Source organism: Topomyia yanbarensis, chromosome 2 (assembly GCF_030247195.1).
Source record: "Topomyia yanbarensis strain Yona2022 chromosome 2, ASM3024719v1, whole genome shotgun sequence".
Lineage (NCBI taxonomy): Eukaryota > Metazoa > Arthropoda > Insecta > Diptera > Culicidae > Topomyia > Topomyia yanbarensis.
Genome location: NC_080671.1, coordinates 254908159 through 254926603, shown reverse-complemented (window position 1 = coordinate 254926603; position 18445 = coordinate 254908159). Strand labels below are relative to the sequence as shown.

The 18445-nt window shown below is 35.7% G+C and overlaps 1 protein-coding gene across 5 annotated transcripts in view; it reads right to left on the bottom strand.

Annotated features, from left to right (window-relative positions):
- Positions 1 to 18445, bottom strand: part of LOC131683083 (integrator complex subunit 3 homolog) — an 891455-nt gene that overhangs the window by 732495 nt on the left and 140515 nt on the right. For all 5 annotated transcript variants that reach the window (XM_058964904.1, XM_058964901.1, XM_058964902.1 and 2 more), the window contains 3 exons: positions 6084 to 6504; positions 5852 to 6026; positions 5643 to 5788 (listed from right to left, as the gene is read on the bottom strand). In XM_058964904.1, the coding sequence (XP_058820887.1) occupies positions 5643 to 5788; positions 5852 to 6026; positions 6084 to 6504 (742 nt within the window). The remainder of the gene's footprint in view (positions 1 to 5642; positions 5789 to 5851; positions 6027 to 6083; positions 6505 to 18445) is intronic.

Here is an 18445-nt window from a genome sequence, read left to right as displayed (position 1 = left end):
TGTGCGATGTTTTGTTGAATGTAGGGCTAAATTTTTGTAGGGTTTTGACGCCTTACACGCAGTGCAAAATACATTATGAATTTCTATTTTGATGGAAAGAAATGCATTTAATTTCGCTAATATTTAAAAATACTTCAGAAGTGATCTGCGAGTTATTCTGATCTTTCTGTAATTTATAAATCTCTTCTGCTGTGTATAAGTAATAAATTTCACATTCTATTCAAGGTATTAGAGTTTTATTAAAAAAATTGACTTTAAGAAAATTTCCAGAATATTGTTTGGTATATCGATATACTGCATTTTCTAAAGTTTTTTTTAAAACGACATCAATAACTTTGCTGAAGACACCAAATCTCTTACTATTTTTGAAGAGCTACTTCTACCTAATCATTTCTAGGAGTTTTCATCACCAAAATTATTATATCAAAATATGAGTTTTTTATGTTGGAAAGCTTTTTCGAAGTAGTTAAACCTTCAATGTTGATGATTTCGAAATTATGTGATCTTGACCGTTAGAAAAGTTTTTGAACTTTTCAAATTACACCTTGTATTTGCGTTCTTTGACTCTGTTGACATATTACAAAAAAAATATAAAAGGCATCTGTTAGACTAATTTTGTTTCTGAACTTTCACTAATTTATCGAACTTACATTAAATTTTAGCGTTTTCGAAAAAACAACGATTTTCATCAAACCCCCCCCCCCCAATTTCTTGCTACGCCACTATATATATATATATATATATATATATATATATATATATATATATATATATATATATATATATATATATATATATATATATATATATATATATATATATATATATATATATATATATATATATATATATATATATATATATATATATATATATATATATATATATATATATATATATATATATATATATATATATATATATATATATATATATATATATATATATATATATATATATATATATATATATATATATATATATATATATATATATATATATATATATATATATATATATATAGTGGCGTAGCAAGAAATTTGGGGGGGGGGGTTTGATGAAAATCGTTGTTTTTTTCGAAAACGCTAAAATTTAATGTAAGTTCGATAAATTAGTGAAAGTTCAGAAACAAAATTAGTCTAACAGATTCCTTTTATATTTTTTTGTAATATGTCAATAGAGTCAAAGAACGCAAATACAAGGTGTAATTTGAAAAGTTCAAAAACTTTTCTAACGGTCAAGATCACATAATTTCGAAATCATCAACATTGAAGGTTTAACTACTTCGAAAAAGCTTTCCAACATAAAAAACTCATATTTTGATATAATAATTTTGGTGATGAAAACTCCTAGAAATGATTAGGTAGAAGTAGCTCTTCAAAAATAGTAAGAGATTTGGTGTCTTCAGCAAAGTTATTGATGTCATTTAAAAAAAAACTATAGAAAATGCAGTATATCGATATACAAAACAATATTCTGGAAATTTTCTTAAAGTCAATTTTTTTTAATAAAACTCTAATACCTTGAATAGAATGTGAAATTTATTACTTATACACAGCAGAAAAGATTTATAAATTACAGAAAGTTCAGAATAACTCGCAGATCACTTCTGAAGTATTTTTAAATATTAGCGAAATTAAATGCATTTCTTTCCATCAAAATAGAAATTCATAATGTATTTTGCACTGCGTGTGAGGCGTCAAAACCCTACAAAAATTTAGCCCTACATTCAACAAAACATCGCACAAAGTGGATCAGCGTAGGACGTTTGTTAAACAATCTTTTCGCGAGGGAGTGCAAAGTTGATGCAAAAATGGAAATTAAATGCATTTTTATTAATTTGATGCAAATTTGTTATACATTCCTAGAGTGATCTGCCTTTAGTTTGTATCACATATGGTGGGTGTTAAGTCAGGCCGGGCTGAGTCGCAAAACCTTAAAAAGAGATAATCATAATGCTGGATAAATAATTTCTTCAGCTACATTCGGCTTTTAGCTAATTTGAAATATGTTACAAAGAGCAAGAATTATAGCAAAAACGCTTTTAATCCACCTAACAGTGTGATGGAACATTTCTTACAACTGTTATCACTCCCTTCGAATATTATATCGTTAGAGAACATTTAGATTTCGCGATGTTTTTGATAACCACATACTACATGGGATCAGAACTCAGAGAATCGTTCAAATCAGTATAGGACATCAGTGCTAGAAATCTCAAACCAAATCAATGGGAAAGCAAAAAAGTGGCCCATAAAATAGACATACAAACGAATTCCTCAATCAATGCATTGTGGTTGGAAAACTGAATTTTCCTAATGGGGTTATATATTGTGCTGAGCCAAAAAAAATCGATTTTTTTAATTGATTTCAAGTTTATACTTTACTCAATTTTCCAATGCGGCTGAGAACTAAGAAATGAAATCGCAGCTCCTGATATCACGCTACCTCTGAAGTGCATGCGTGCATAGTGCAAACTTTACTTTGACATCGACTTTTTCTAAAAGTGACTTCCCAGTAGTATCCTTGATTTGAATTATTATCGCTAATCCTAATGCCAAAGAACAAATAAAAACCTCTCAAAACCGAACTCTTTTTGGGAAAATCATCATCATTTGTGGAATTTTCATTTTCGCGAAACTTTTCGATAACCTTCCGTCACTTGCCTTATGCACGGGTGCACAATGCTCTGAAAATCTAGCGAAATCATCTTAAGGAACCAGCGGGTCTCATTCAGAGACATTTGCCCGTGAGTTAAATCTGTAAAGAATTCTAAAAATTAACTTCTATTCCATAATTTTCAGCTCATCAATTCGAGAGATCGTGCTCACCGCAAAACATTAAAAATTAACTGCGTTGTGAAGCGAGGTCACTATTTATTAAAAAATCATGGTTTTATAAAAAATGAAACTATTGATAATTTTTAATAGTTTATAATTTTCACTAATTTATGAGGGTAAAATGCTTAATAAGCTTTTGTAATATTGTGTAGAAAAAAAGCTGAAAATTTCAGTATTTTCTCTATCTGCAACATATAAACCCTTAAGTATACCAATTAATTGGTATACGAATTGGAATAGGTTCGCCAAATCTTGGAAAAAGTCGATAAAATAACCCCTTGAAAACTACCTAAAAATTGTTGTAGTTCGATGCAATAAAAGAATCACCAAAAATTGAATGTACCTAATAATGTGGGACACAGTGAATAATACATACAATATAGACCCGTTTTTATCAGTCTCATGGTGTATTTTAGGCTGACAAAATGGGGACATTGACTAAATCGGGCAATTTTCCTTTTCATTATAATACACGGAATCTGTTAAAATATTCTTCCCGTCCCTTGATGTAGTCTGATAACTACTTCTGATCAATTAAATTTATTTTAAAGGAGTTTTCCAGCGTAAAATTTAAAAAAGATAAACTTTTTATTTTTGGATATTTCCATCTTCATGATAAGGAAAACATGGTCAATTCAGTCTTGTTGGGCTGCTAGAGTCCATCAAACATATGTTCATATATGGCTGATAAAATCGGGTTTTCAATGTACTATAATAGTTATTCAATATTCGAAGGAGTTTCTTGTGAACAACTATAGAACGACTTTGTTTCTACTTACATAAAGTCAGCGGTGTAGTCAGAAATTCGGTTTGGTGGGGTTTGGTGAAAATCGAACTTACTGTCCAAACGCCATAATTCAGAAACCGTAATTTTTGAAGCTTTAAAATTATGCAGAATTATTTTTTTAGAAAATAGTAACAGAGTTCGCGTCTTTAGCGAATTTGTTGAGACTTTATTGTAGACATGAATATTAATCTGAGTAAATTCGCCGTACATACTTCTTGGACGATATAACGTCAAAATTATTTTATCAAATGATGTGCTGTTTTACGTTTGCAAAGCTCATCGAAGATACTAAACCTCCGAAATTGTCGGTTTTAAAATGATACTCTCTTGACCTTAAATTACTGTTTTTGAACATTTGACTCATCAAAATCGATCAGGACCTGCTAGAGTCGAATGGAAAACGCCATTTTTCATAAATTTCTCTCTACATTCGGAAAGTGTTATCCTCGTTAATGATCATATTACGTTTTCGTATCAACTCGACACATTCCCAAAATAAAAACCTGTTTTAATCCACCTAGTGGTGCAATTATGCCTTTCTCATTTGCCCAGACTACGATTCCATAGCTGGTTATGTTCAATACAATGGTGGAAATGAATATTACATGTTCAGTACGATTTGCACATTCATACAATGGATCGATACCCACGATCTTGAAATACTATGTGATACTGAAACATCGCTTGAAACCAGCGGCGGATCATGGAGGAAGATCCGGGAGGTCCGGGCCCTGTCGAAAATTTTCTTTTAAGAAATTTGAAACTAGTTTTAATTTTAAAGTAGCAACCCCTCACTGCATACTCCCTCCGGGCCGGTATGATTGACGATTTGGCATAAAAAATACAAATTTGATTTTGAAATTTTCCCTTTGAGAATTTTTCATATCAGTTTATATGGGAATTTGCTGTGTGGTCGCACTCTTCAACCCGTAACTCCGGAACCGGAAGTCCAATACATAAAAATTTCAATAGCAGATGGGAAGGATGTACCTTTCATTTGGGACAAAGTTTGTGCAAATCGGTCCAGCCATCTCTGAGAAACAGAGGTGACATTTTTTCCACATACACACACATACATACATACACACAGACATTTTCTGATCTCGACGAACTGAGTCGAATGGCATGTGATACTCGGCCCTCCGGGCCGGGATTAGGTTGACGATTTTTAGAGTGAATGAGAAAGGCAAAAACATTTTTAGCAAGTGTTGAAAAATATGCAATTTTGTGGTGAGCTGTTCTATGTTTTATAGACATTAAATCAATTTTAGCTTCTATGTATGGATCAGATAATTCTTATTGTAATATAGAATAAAATCGATAAATTTTTTACTTCAATCCAATATTTTTTAGGCAGGGGGGGGGGTGGTAAACCCCAAAGCCTTCTCTTGGTTACGCCGTTGCTTGGAGTTATTTATTTCGCTCTTCATTTTCCGATATGTTTCAGTTCGATCCGATGGTTATAAGTTAGAAAAATTGCAGTCGGAATGTTCGCACAAATGAACATTTTTGCACTGCTAAGTTATCAAGTTCCTTTCAGACAACTTGGAAGTGTTCGATGATTATTTCTAGCGGTTGTAGATAGAAAATTGAAATACAAAATTCGTTTTATCGAAATAATGTTTGGCTTATGTCAATGGATTATTACTATACTGAACAATAAATAGGCTACAAAGAGTGATCCACAAACGACAAGCCATATATATATATATATATATATATATATATATATATATATATATATATATATATATATATATATATATATATATATATATATATATATATATATATATATATATATATATATATATATATATATATATATATATATATATATATATATATATATATATATATATATATATATATATATATATATATATATATATATATATATATATATATATATATATATATATATATATATATATATATATATATATATATATATATATATATATATATATATATATATATATATATATATATATATATATATATGCAAGTATTACCTTAGAAAGCGGCAAATCATCATCATCTGAATGATCATCTTTGAGACACATTATTTCAGCATCTTTTTCGTCTTCTTTAAATATCTGCTCAGGTGTGTTGTATATTGTAGTCTCCTGAATACTACTACAACAGTCTTCGCTAAGATCTGTAAATCATATACATTTAGTATTTCACACTTTTTTGATCATCTGTTAGGTATAATATCTACCACTTGGAAATTCACCGTCTTCTGCTGAAAGGGACTTGAAAGATTGCGTTTCACAAAAAGTACTTTGTATGGAATCGGCTGATGAAAAAAATTCTCGAAAATTTTCTCGTAACATTGATCTTAGTTCCCGATCCAATTTGGTAGATTCTAACAAGGGAAGAAGATTAGGGATGACCTTAAAAACTCGAAAAATTTAAAATTGATGCATTGAAAGTTTTTATCTTTGTAGTACCTGTTTGTCTAATATAATTCTCAACGAGTTGTATATACCATTACGAACCATCTCTCCTCCTTTTGGGTAAAAACTTTTCATGATTCTGCACAAAAAATCTAGTAGTGTACAGCTAACCAGTGGATGATTTTTGATCGAATGAAACATTACAAGAATCCCGGGTTCAATGTTCATTATATTATCTTTTACAGGCTCAAAAAATAACCAATCGTAGAATAATGAAAGTTTTGCATTAGCTTGTGCTACTGCATTGGTGCAAGATGTCAGTAACCAACCAATAACTGCCCAGCGCGGAATAATGTCAGAGCAGAGCATATCATTAGTAGGATGAATAGCGCCTATGATAAATCTGATCAAATCAGAGCGCAGACTTTGGGATTCTGGAGTAGTGAAATATTTTTCCTGGAACCAATCCTGATACCTGAAAAGAGAGCAATCATTGATGTGTATTAGGGTGGGGCAAAATGATCTTTTTTCAACACAGCACTTTTTTGGTTCCATTTTGGGTCCCAAATACCTGTGCAAAATTTGGGGTCGATTGGTTTTGACCTGGCTTAGCGCATTGTGTTTGAAATTTGTATGGAAATTAGTATGCGAAATCCTACTTTTTTTGCATTTTAATTCTACGGACTACAATTATTCCTGCAGTATGCCAACAAATAGATCAGTATAGTTCACGATATGCTGAACAGCTCTGCCGAAGGATATATGGTGTCTCTAAAACAAGTTATAGTTATTCAAAGTTCGATCGTACGAATTAAATGCCAAAAATCATTTTTATTGCCAACACTGCCAGTGCACCAAAGATATTTTTATAGCATACCAAAATAACATCACATATTTTAGATTAACCACATTGATATGTTCGGATGAATTATTCAAAAGCCTTAGCTCAATTTCATGGGCGTAAGAGGTTGAAGAATAGGTCGTAGTGAGGGGTGGGGGGCTTCAACATATAGAAATTCGAACTGAAATATTGTCAAATTGGAATGTTCAGATGAATTATTTTAAAACCATTGCACAATGTCATATGCATAATAGTAACGATTGAACAAAATATACTGTATCTCTCTGCATTGACTTTGTAACCCGTTAGGGTGACAATTTAACACTAGGTGGAAATTTAGCTGAAAATTTTTTTTTTTTTTTTTTTTTTTTTTTTTATTTCGATTATAGAGGTTTTAACCTTAAGGTCATTCGCCTCTTCGGGTTAGAAAAATCTCATATGAGAAATTTCTAACCCTATGTACGGGGTCGGGACTCGAACCCAGGTGCGCTGCGTACAAGGCAATCGATTTACCGACTACGCTATGCCAACCCCCCTGAAAATTTTGTTTTATGTTTGTGTATTAATAATATAGGGCTTCGGTAAGTCACCGCTCTCCACTTGGAAAAATACGAGTACCCTGGTTATGCTGCTTATCGATGACAGCTATGCGTGCTTGTTTTCGGTTGAGGTAGAAGGCGGCCATCGTAGTAGGAGAGAAAGTGGCGAAGCGCGGCAATAGACAGACGTACGTTTACAAGTTTTTTTCGAGACAATTTTCGCCACTAGAAAACCGTTTCAGTGTGACGGCAAGCTAAGACCGTCGAGAAGTGCCGGCTCGTGGTTCGGGCACCAGCGAAAATTACGGAGTCGGTTCGCCAACAGGAGTAAGCTAACAGTTAAGGAGTGTATTCGCTTGCGGCGAGCAATTCAATTCGGCGATACTTCACCATCGTCGCTAGGGAGGTTCCAACAAGCCAAGCTCACCTCTCTAGCTAGATACAAAGGACCGCTGGGAGCAGCCAACGACATTCCGGGAGAACTCGGCGGTTATAGTCCCAGCAGGGCGAAAGAAACCGCCCGCCTTCCCGCCCAGCAGCCGCAGTGGAGAGAGTTGAGGGACAATAAAGTCAGCAAATTGTAATTTATTTTGTTTATTTACTTTTTTTGTTGTTACGAAAATCCGAAATTCTGTTAGAAGCACCTAGGCCGCCCTGAAGAGAATGGTTCGCCGGGCAATCAGAACCCGAGTAGTGGGCAAAACCCAAACTAATTTTTGGAAAATATTTTTTCTTCCGGAGTGTTGGGTGCTTCCACTAAAATCGGATTTTCGTAGAACAGATGGTGAGGTTTCTTCCGCAATATTTTTCCGCAGTCGTAATAATTATTTATTTACATTTTCTCATATTTGTTTTTTGATTTTCTGCTTTGTTTTTCGCCCAAATTTATGAATTCAGTTGCTTGTAGTTGGTGTGCCGGACGAGTTGTTTTAGATTTATTCGACGAAATATCAGGAATTTCACTGTGCTAGTACCTGCTTGCCTTGTGTCTTGGTGATTTACTCCAATATAGCGCGAGATATTATGGCGTTGTAGAAATTCAACCAAGCGTGTGTGTTCATGCGCGTCGATCATTTGAATTACGATGAGCTGGACTTTGAGGTGATATCCTGAAGCATTTTTGTCTCTCCTGATTCGGATCTTTCGGGTGTCCAGCGACAGCGGCGTCTTCGGGGAATTTCGTCATATGGGCGATCGACTCGGAGAGAATTATCCGTACTTTTCGGGGTGACGTGGGTGAAGAAAAGGAGGTTCACCGAACACGGTTGCTTCATTTCGGGTCTAGGCTCCAGGTTATCCAAAATTATGCGGCAGGGGAAGTCAACCAGGAAATTTCGAGGTTGTTGGAAAATCTTGCAGTTTATGTCAGTCATTTCAGTGACGATCAGGCAGCACTTCCTCCCGACAATAAACAAGAGATAGAGGTTTTGGGAGATTTGTTGAGTACAGACGTACCTGCAATTGTACAGAGATCCAATCCTTCCGATAACCAAGGATTTCTTTACGAACAGCTCGTAGGAGACGACCTGTTGCGTGTCTTGTGCGAGATGAGGGACGAGATTCGACAATTGCGACAGCAATTCGACGATAATAAAGCTCTAGCATCTCAGGGGTTAATGCTTCTCAAAAGCTATTGAGACGCTAATGGGCGGGATTGCTCCACTGACAACAATTTTGTCAGTTTTAAAAAAGACGATTCAAGAAGTTGTGTCACTTCGTGAATCCGTCGGTGAACTTCGGGCACTAGTACATCAGAAGGAAAGTGCTCCCGAGATGGATCTGCAAACCGATCTGCAAGATTTGTCTTTGATGGGTTTGTGTTGAAGGGAGGATTGTCGGATCAACAAAATCTATGTTCATCACTTCTAATCGAGAAACCGAAGCATAATACCGGATTCACATCTCCGTGCCAAACTCAAAACCAGCCTCACGTTCCTGAATTGACCGAACAGCTGGTGGGACCATCCTATCCGAACTTTTCGATATCCACCAACGTGAGAAACGGATCGGTGGCGGCCCCCAGGAATTACTCACGAAACCCGCAACGCGTCACTGATTGGTCACTGCTGCGGCAAAGTAACAAAAATAAATAAAACACGGAACGGTAAAATCATCGTCCAAACAAATAACTCACGCCATGCCAAAAACATGGAAAAATTTATCTACTACTTGGACCAAATATAAAAATTACAGTGTCTAAACATAAAACCCTGAATACATGCCGTTGCGTCACGAGGTCAAAGATAAAGACGAAACTACAATCGAAAACGAACTCAAAGAACAGGGAGTTATCGCGGTACGCCGATACATGAAAAAAGTGGACGATAAACTTATAAAAACATCTACGCTGGAAATCATAATAAACAGTCCAAATGAAGCACCCAGTCTTAAAATCGCCTGCTTAAATTACCAACCAGACCTTACTACCCGAGACCAAGAAGATGCTATAAATGCCTAAAATCGGCCATATTGCAAAATCCTGCACAGACGAGCAAAAATGCCACAACTGCTCAAGAAAACCCTTGCGTAAAACCGCCGAAATGTATTAACTGCAATGAAAATGGTCTTAACTCGATGAGTAATAAATGCCCAAAATGGATCTACGAAGAAGAAATCGTGCATCGAAAAATCGACAAAAAATTCATTCACCGAAGCCTATAAAATCATAAATGAAAGGGGAAAAAATAACTACGCGGTAGCAGAAAAATATAAAAGAAAAATTCTACCTAGAAATAAAAAAAGAGAAAATCAAATCAACGAATTAACTGAACTCCTAGGTGCCAGCATTAAGCGTGAAAAAGAAGCAAATGAAACCATCAGGAAACTACAAGAACAAATGAATTCCATGAATATCAAACTGGAAAAGGTTCTGAAGGTAGACAATGAGGAAAGGCAGCGCGAACAAGAGCAGAAAAAGCACACGACTCGATCAATAATCACACATCCCAGATGAAAATATTACTAAATAAAAAACAAAAACAGAACTAAGCATGCAGCATCGGCATCAACTCGATATTCTCCTTCAAGAAAAAGATGGGTGGGTAATGTCTAGGACATAACCGGAGTGTCGTGACTACTCGTTTGACTTGTAATTCAAATCGAATGATGCTCAATGAAATATGTGGGAATGTTTCAAGTTATTCTTTATAATAATTATGGTGGTTCTGAAAAGAACCTTTGTTGTTGGCGTCTGCGTTGATAGGGGATGCGCTGGATTCTAAGCTCGTTGAGACATTCATTCATGAAATGAACAATTTTCTTGCTTTGAAATATCAATGTTAAAATCTCTCGAAACAACCATCGGAATCTTTTTCGTACAGAAATGAACACGCTTAGCGAAAAACTAGGGGCGGGTAATGTCCGGGACATAACCGCGATGATCATATTCTTAAAATTCTGCTTGTATCTCTTTCAAATGGCTAAATTTTACGCATTAATTTCGATTCACCGGGCTCAGTGAAATTTTCCTGGGGATCCGTTCGTTAGTATATTCAGCAAAACAATTTTATTACCGAGTTCTCCGCGTTGAATACAGGTCAATAATTTCATATAATGATTTCAACAAGCAGACAATGTACATGTATGACAGGTGGGAGTGTTCTGAAGTGGTTTTAGTGGAGGTAACAACATAAAATCATGTATTGAATATTTTACAATGATTCTCCTTAACCCTGCAAAACCACGGGGTTGGCAGCAGAGGGTTAAGTTGTTTGGAAGAGATGACAGTTAATATATGATAACTAAAAATATAAAATTGTTCTATAAATTGCAAAGTTATTGCCGCGTTGACCTGAAAATTTGTCATTTCATTCATAAACGAACAATCATTGAAATTATGTCAATTTATGCTTTGCAAGATTTGAAATAACTTCGAAGTGTGGTCACGACACCCCTGTGGTATGTGGAGGTAACAACATAAAATCATGTATTGAATATTTTACAATGATTCTCCTTAACCCTGCAAAACCACGGGGTTGGCAGCAGAGGGTTAAGTTGTTTGGAAGAGATGACAGTTAATATATGATAACTAAAAATATAAAATTGTTCTATAAATTGCAAAGTTATTGCCGCGTTGACCTGAAAATTTGTCATTCATTCATAAAGGAACAATCATTGAAATTATGTCAATTTATGCTTTGCAAGATTTGAAATAACTTCGAAGTGTGGTCACGACACCCCATATACATTACCAACCCATCTTTTCATCATTCGTTTTGGTGTAGCTTTCGCTTAGTGGCAGAGCTGCCACATTCACTGATTTTCTTGGAAGGATTTGCAAAAACCTTCGGGTTTGTAGATTAGAAAAACATTTTATTATGATTCACTGGTAAAAGTACAGAATTAAAAAGCGCGAACTTAATACTAGTTAATAAAAGAAACTTTCTAATTAAATTCTTTTTCCATTTTGCATTCGTCCTAATAAGGACGGTTTGTAGATAACTATGTTGATACAAGACGAGAATCTTTTGAAACAATTCAAACCTTGCCGAAGATTGTTTTTACTGCGTACATACATCTTTCCCCTTTCGCAGATCACTCCGAATGAGTACGCTTCGCATCAAGGCGTTCCTATTTATTGACTTTACAATGCAGATGGAAGGCCATCCTTTTGTTCGACAAATGAAAATATTTTCATCATTCGTTTTGGTGTAGCTTTCGCTTAGTGGCAGAGTTGCGACATTCACTGATTTTGTTGGAAGGATTTGCAAAAACCTTCGGGTTTGTAGATTAGAAAAAAAATTCTTATGATTCACTGGTAAAAGTACAGAATTAACAAGCGCAAACTTAGTACTAGTTAATAAAAGAAACTTTCTAATTAAATTCTTTTTCCATTTTGCATTCGTCCTAATAAGGACGGTTTGTAGATAACCATGTTGATACAAGACGAGAATCTTTTGAAACAATTCAAATCTTGCCGACGATTGTTTTTACTGCGTACATACATCTTTCCCCTTTCGCAGCTCACTCCGAATGAGTACGCTTCGCATCAAGGCGTTCCTATTGATTGACTTTACAATGCAGATGGAAGGACATCCTTTTGTTCGACAAATGAAAATATTTTCATCAATCGTTTTGGTGTAGCTTTCGCTTAGTGGCAGAGTTGCCACATTCACTGATTTTCTTGGAAGGATTTGCTAAAACCTTCGGGTTTGTAGATTAGAAAAAAATTTCTTATGGTTCACTGGTAAAAGTACAGAATTAACAAGCGCAAACTTAGTACTAGTTAATAAAAGAAACTTTCTAATTAAATTCTTTTTCCATTTTGCATTCGTCCTAATAAGGACGGTTTGTAGATAACTATGTTGATACAAGACGAGAATCTTTTGAAAGAATTCAAATCTTGCCGACGATTGTTTTTACTGCGTACATACATCTTTCCCCTTTCGCAGCTCACACCGAATGAGTACGCTTTGCAGCCTTCGATATTTTGGTGGCAATTTTAGTGGAAGTTACTCCCGCCTTTTCAGTGACTGCGTTTCTTAGCCTTTGGCTTTTTGGCCTTCTCACCGCCACCAACGTTTTTCTTCTCTCCGGTGGTAGCCGATTTGATTGGTCGTCCGATGCAGCTTCTCACGACCACGCACGTCTGTTATGCACTGCGTCTTACACACGTCTGGCTTTGCGAAAAGCTACGACACCCCTATTTATAGGTTTTATCATTACTGTTGATTCTCATTTAAAGTAGTTTTTGAACTATTTAAACAAATTTTATATAGCAAACAACGTATCGGTAGCAAGCGTTGAACGTTTTCCTTCCGATTTATGAAACAAGATTGGCAATCCGTTTAATAGAAGAAAAGTTATTAAGGTTCAAAATGTACGTAACACTTTCGCTAATATGCACTACTATCGCTTTCTAGCTCGTTCTCGTGGCGTGCATGAGCCTTTCCTTTCCGTCCGGCTTCTAATGGCTTAACCAAAAATAATATGCCGGCTTTCCCCCACCAACTGCTCTCGACAAGCAACCCAATACGAATAATCATAGGAACAAACATGTAGTGGACCTATATATATAAACTTTTCAGTATTTTATTGTTCATTTGCTGCACCATTTTGACGACTCTGTGCGGGATGGGCTGAAAATTTTCACTTTTCCGAGTCGTTTTCGAAAGATTTTTCAAAACACTATTTTTCCGTTGATAATGAATGTCCTACATATTCCAAATTTTAATACAACATTGGTACAAATATTTTCGACAAAATGCCGAAGAAATTGATTAAATCCATTCAGTACAACAAAAGATATAAGCGTTCAAAATCTTACATCATTTTTCTTCCGAAATTTTGAAAAGGGGCCCCTATATTGAAAGGTAAGTCGTTAGTCACGACAAAAGAATTGCAGCAGATTCGATCCTGGTATAACCGAACTAAACGAAACAAAATGGAGCAACATAGCAACAGATTACCTAAACAATAAACCGGAAGGCGAGATAACAGATTACTACGACGACTCGGACATCGAAATAACATACAGTGACACAATTTCATAATCGTAGACCTCTAGAGTATATGTTTTATATTGTTTCATAAATGTTTTCGCTATTTAATATAAGTATTGTTTTGTAAATGTGGTAGTAGTATCATCTGTCATTTTCTTATCATTTGTATTAGAATGTGTGCAAATTTCCGTACAGTACACATACAATATCATTACTTTGTGTGAAAATGGCACAATTTCATATTCGTACACTTTTGAAAAGTCAATTAATTTGTAATTTAAGACCTGCTATTTCTTTATTTTTTTGTTTTACTTAGAAAAAAGATTTTATGGCTACACAAAAGTGTTCATTGGCACAGTTTCCTCTACACTAGTTTCCCTCAAATTAACGTAATGGTTAAAAAAAAGTAAACTAACTGCAATATCGTAAAAAACTTTGATGTGGCGAAACGTAGAGCAGATCTTTCGAAAAACTTGAACCATAAGAGATTAACGATGAGGGATAAACGATTTTTAATTGGAAAGAATTGAGAAAATCGAGTAACTTATGTTATATACATGGTATATAAATTGAATCATAGCATTTAAGTATAAGTCTGCCTTGGTACGGTTCGTAAATTATGGAGAACGGACAATCACAGCGCCTGTGTTCTGAGCAAGAACCCGTTCATCAATGAGAAGATCAAAGAATTGATTTTTTATTTACTAAACAACATTGAAACATTTTACCGGAATATTGGGAAGATTGTAAACTTTGTCAACGAGTCCAAATTCAACATCTTTGACTCAAATGGCTGTTGTTTCGAGTGGAGAAAATCAAACTCAGACCTGGACGTAAAAGTCTTATAACAGCAGTTAAGCGCAGGGACAGTGGAGTTATTGTAGGGGGTAGTATATGTCCACTAGAAGTGCTATGGATCAGAATGTGTATTTTAATAATATCTTAAAATAAATTTTAAAGTAAAGCTTCCGTAAATGGTACTTTTACTAAGAAATGGTGGATATTGGAAATTTGTACAGGAGAAGAACCTAAAGCATAAGGTATGCAAAAACATTTAGAGAAAATTTATAATTGTTTAAATGTTCTCCATTGCGGACCCCGCTTATTAACTGATTAGAAAAATAAATGGGATTATTTGGATAAAAAGTGCGAAACTATCCGGATTATAATGAGAATTATTTTAGAAACTACTATTTAGAAGAATGGGATAAAATTTAAGTTGAATACACACAAAAACTAATATATGTGTACTGTACGAATATGAGATTGGGTGTATATCTTTAGAATTTTGATTATTTTTGAAAAAATGAGCATTTGTAGTACAAAGATAACACTAGTTTACAAAATAAAAATCTGAACTTGAATATTCGAACACCATTTCTGATGCAAAATTTCGTGCTGAATCCGAAAATGAGGTCCGAAAAATTCGCAGTAGAACAGTTTTTGAGTTACAGCAAAAAATGAATTTCATCTTTAAAATTAAAAATGCCTTCAGTAAAATCCAAATACCTTCGGTTGTAGTGCATCGACATGAAATATTATAATGTTCAATTAAAGGTAGTTCAATGCACTTTCGATTGTTAGAACATTTTATTTTAGTGCGACTACTGGTTCTGGCGTTATTTACGAAACTATTGAACTTTTTGTTGATTTTTCGTCATTTTTTGAAGAAAAATGAGCATTTGGTCAATATTTTGGGCAAGATAATGCAATCCTAAAAAATATATTTTATGGGAAATTAAAGCCTGCTAATAACCAATGAAAATAAGCATTTGTTAGTTTAAATCGGACGGAAATTGCGAAAGTTATTCAATTTTTTGTAGAATGTAGATTTTTGTGTTTCTCTGGATCAACTTATTGAACCTTCTCGATTCCAATTTTTTCTGGGGCTTGTTTCATAATATTTGAGAGATTCTCTGTCAGAATTCTGTTAAACAAGCAAATGGAAGAATTTTGAAAGATTTTAACGTGGGGTGATATTCAAACTCGTTTATCCAAATGATTCAAGACTTCTGATAACAATAATTTCAGGCTTAATGAAATTATAAGTCATCGAATGATTGGTATGCAATACTGCGTGCAATATTTACAAGTGTATTACATCATAACAGTTTTAGCCTTCGCCTTGAAAGGTTGTGTTTGCTGATTGGTTGTAGCAACCAAGGCTGTGCAAGCCGTAAGTGGGCTAGAAGTTTGTGTACCGTGTCAGTGGTTGATGCTGTGTTGGTGCGGAGACAGGCAGGATTGTTGGCTGCGAGAGCGGTCGTTTGGTGGTGGTACCACGCGATAAGCGAGTGTTGGTGCGAAGGCAACGAAGTCTCGGGTAAGCGGCGCCCCACCTTAGTGGTGGTAGTGTTTGCACTGCATATAACCGGCGCTTGCGACGGAGTGAGACAGAGCTGCATCTGGTTGGTGAAGCGGCTCGCTTCATCATCACCCATTCATCCGTATTAGTGCAGATATGGGATTTTGAGTATTTGTGTACCTAGCCACGCTGCGTGGTAGGGGAATACCTCTGGACCCACAGATACGCGGTGGCCCCACCTTGGTGGTGGTAGTGGTTGCGCTGCATACTGTCGGCGCTTGTGACGAAGTGAGACAGAGCTGCATCTTGTTGTTGAAGCGTCTCGCTTCATCATCACTTATTCATCTGTGCTAGTGCAGATACGGGCTTTTGTGTATTTGTATACCTAGCCACGCTGCGTAGTAAGGAAATACCACTGGACCCACAGGTAAACAACGGCTCCATCTTGGTAGTGGTGGTTGTGCTGTGTTCAACCCGAGCGTGTGACAGAGGGAGACAACGTGAAACTACAACTCTTCGAAGGACAGGTAGATTTTTAGTATAATTCAGTTAGTGTTAGTATTTAATCAACTTTTTGTGTATGGTAGGCGAGAAGGAGGATAGTGAGATGGAATCCTCCATTTCACAAGAGCAAAATTCTTCTGATTCCCCTCCCTCAACTCCCCCTAGAATAAAATTATACTCCCAAGGGTCTTCTGGACCTTGGCAAGTTTTCTTCAGGCGGAAAGGAAAGCCATTAAACCTTGTCCAAATTGCACGGGATCTGGCTTCACGATTTTCTGCTGTAACAGAGATCGTGAAAGTAAATAAAGTCAAACTTCGAGTTAGCATTGATAACATTAGACAAGCTAACGAGATAGTAGCCTGTGAACTCTTCACGTGTGAATATAAGGTTTATATACTTTCGCGCGATATAGAATGCGATGGAGTCATCTCCGAATCCAGCCTCACTGCCGAGAATATACCTAAGCATGGTGTTGGTTGTTTCAAGAACACCCTGCTTAATAAAGTAAAAATACTCAATGTTAAGCAATTGTACTCAGTATCAATTGAAGAAGAGAAAAAAGTTTACCGACCATCCTATTCATTTCGTGTAACTTTCGCTGGGTCTACTTTGCCTAGCCATGTTCTTATTAATAAAATTCGTCTCCCCGTTCGCCTTTTCATCCCTCGTGTAATGAATTGCCTCAATTGTAAACAGCTTGGCCACACAGCCACTTACTGTTCCAATAAGGTACGGTGTGGCAAATGTGGGGGGCCTCATCAAGAGGATACATGCAATAAAAACGTAGAAAAATGTTTACATTGCGGAGAAACTTCACACGAGCTCCTTGCATGTCCCATATATAAATTGAGGGAGAAGAAAATTAAACGATCCTTGAAGGAGAGATCTAAGCGCTCTTATGCAGAAATACTGAAAAATGCTACTCCTGAACCCACGGTCCCAGAAAACAGATACGCTATTCTATTGCCGAAAGAGTCTGACTCTGAAGAAACGTCCGAAGGTACATCATTTGTTTTACCTAGAGGATCCAGGAAAAGAAAACAATCCTCTTTTCCCAAACTGCCAAGCAAGGGCCTTAAAATTTCTCCTTCAACAAATAAATTGCGGCCAAAGCTAAAGAATTCCGATGCAATACCAAAGCCAGTCCCTCCCGGTTTTGGTAATGTACAATCCAAACAGAACACCATTACTGGAAATAATAAAACTTCAACTTCCTCCGAGCCTCAACCAGGGATAGGTTTATTGAAATTTTCTGAAATTGTTGATTGGATTTTCACAGCATTCAATATTACTGAACCACTAAAATGTATACTTTCAGCGTTCCTCCCAACAATTAGAACATTTTTAGAGCAGCTGATTGCTCAATGGCCCATCCTTGCAGCGATTGTATCTTTCAATGGGTAATTCACCTCCTCCAATGAAAGATTCCGTCACTGTTTTACAGTGGAATTGCAGAAGTATCATACCTAAAATTGACTCCTTAAAAATTTTGCTGCATAATTTGAAATGCGATGCTTTTGCTTTATGTGAAACATGGCTTACCTCAAACATTAATTTCAACTTGAATAATTTCAACATTATTCGCCTAGACCGAGACACCCCGTATGGAGGAGTGCTTCTAGGAATTAAAAAGTGCTATTCTTTCTATAGAATTAACATCCCCTTGTTCGCGGGCATTGAGGCTGTAGCTGTCCAAACGAACATTAAAGGCAAAGACATGTCTATCGCTTCTATATATACAGGGTGTTTGGTTCATGGTTAAGAATCTCTCGGGGGGTGATAGACT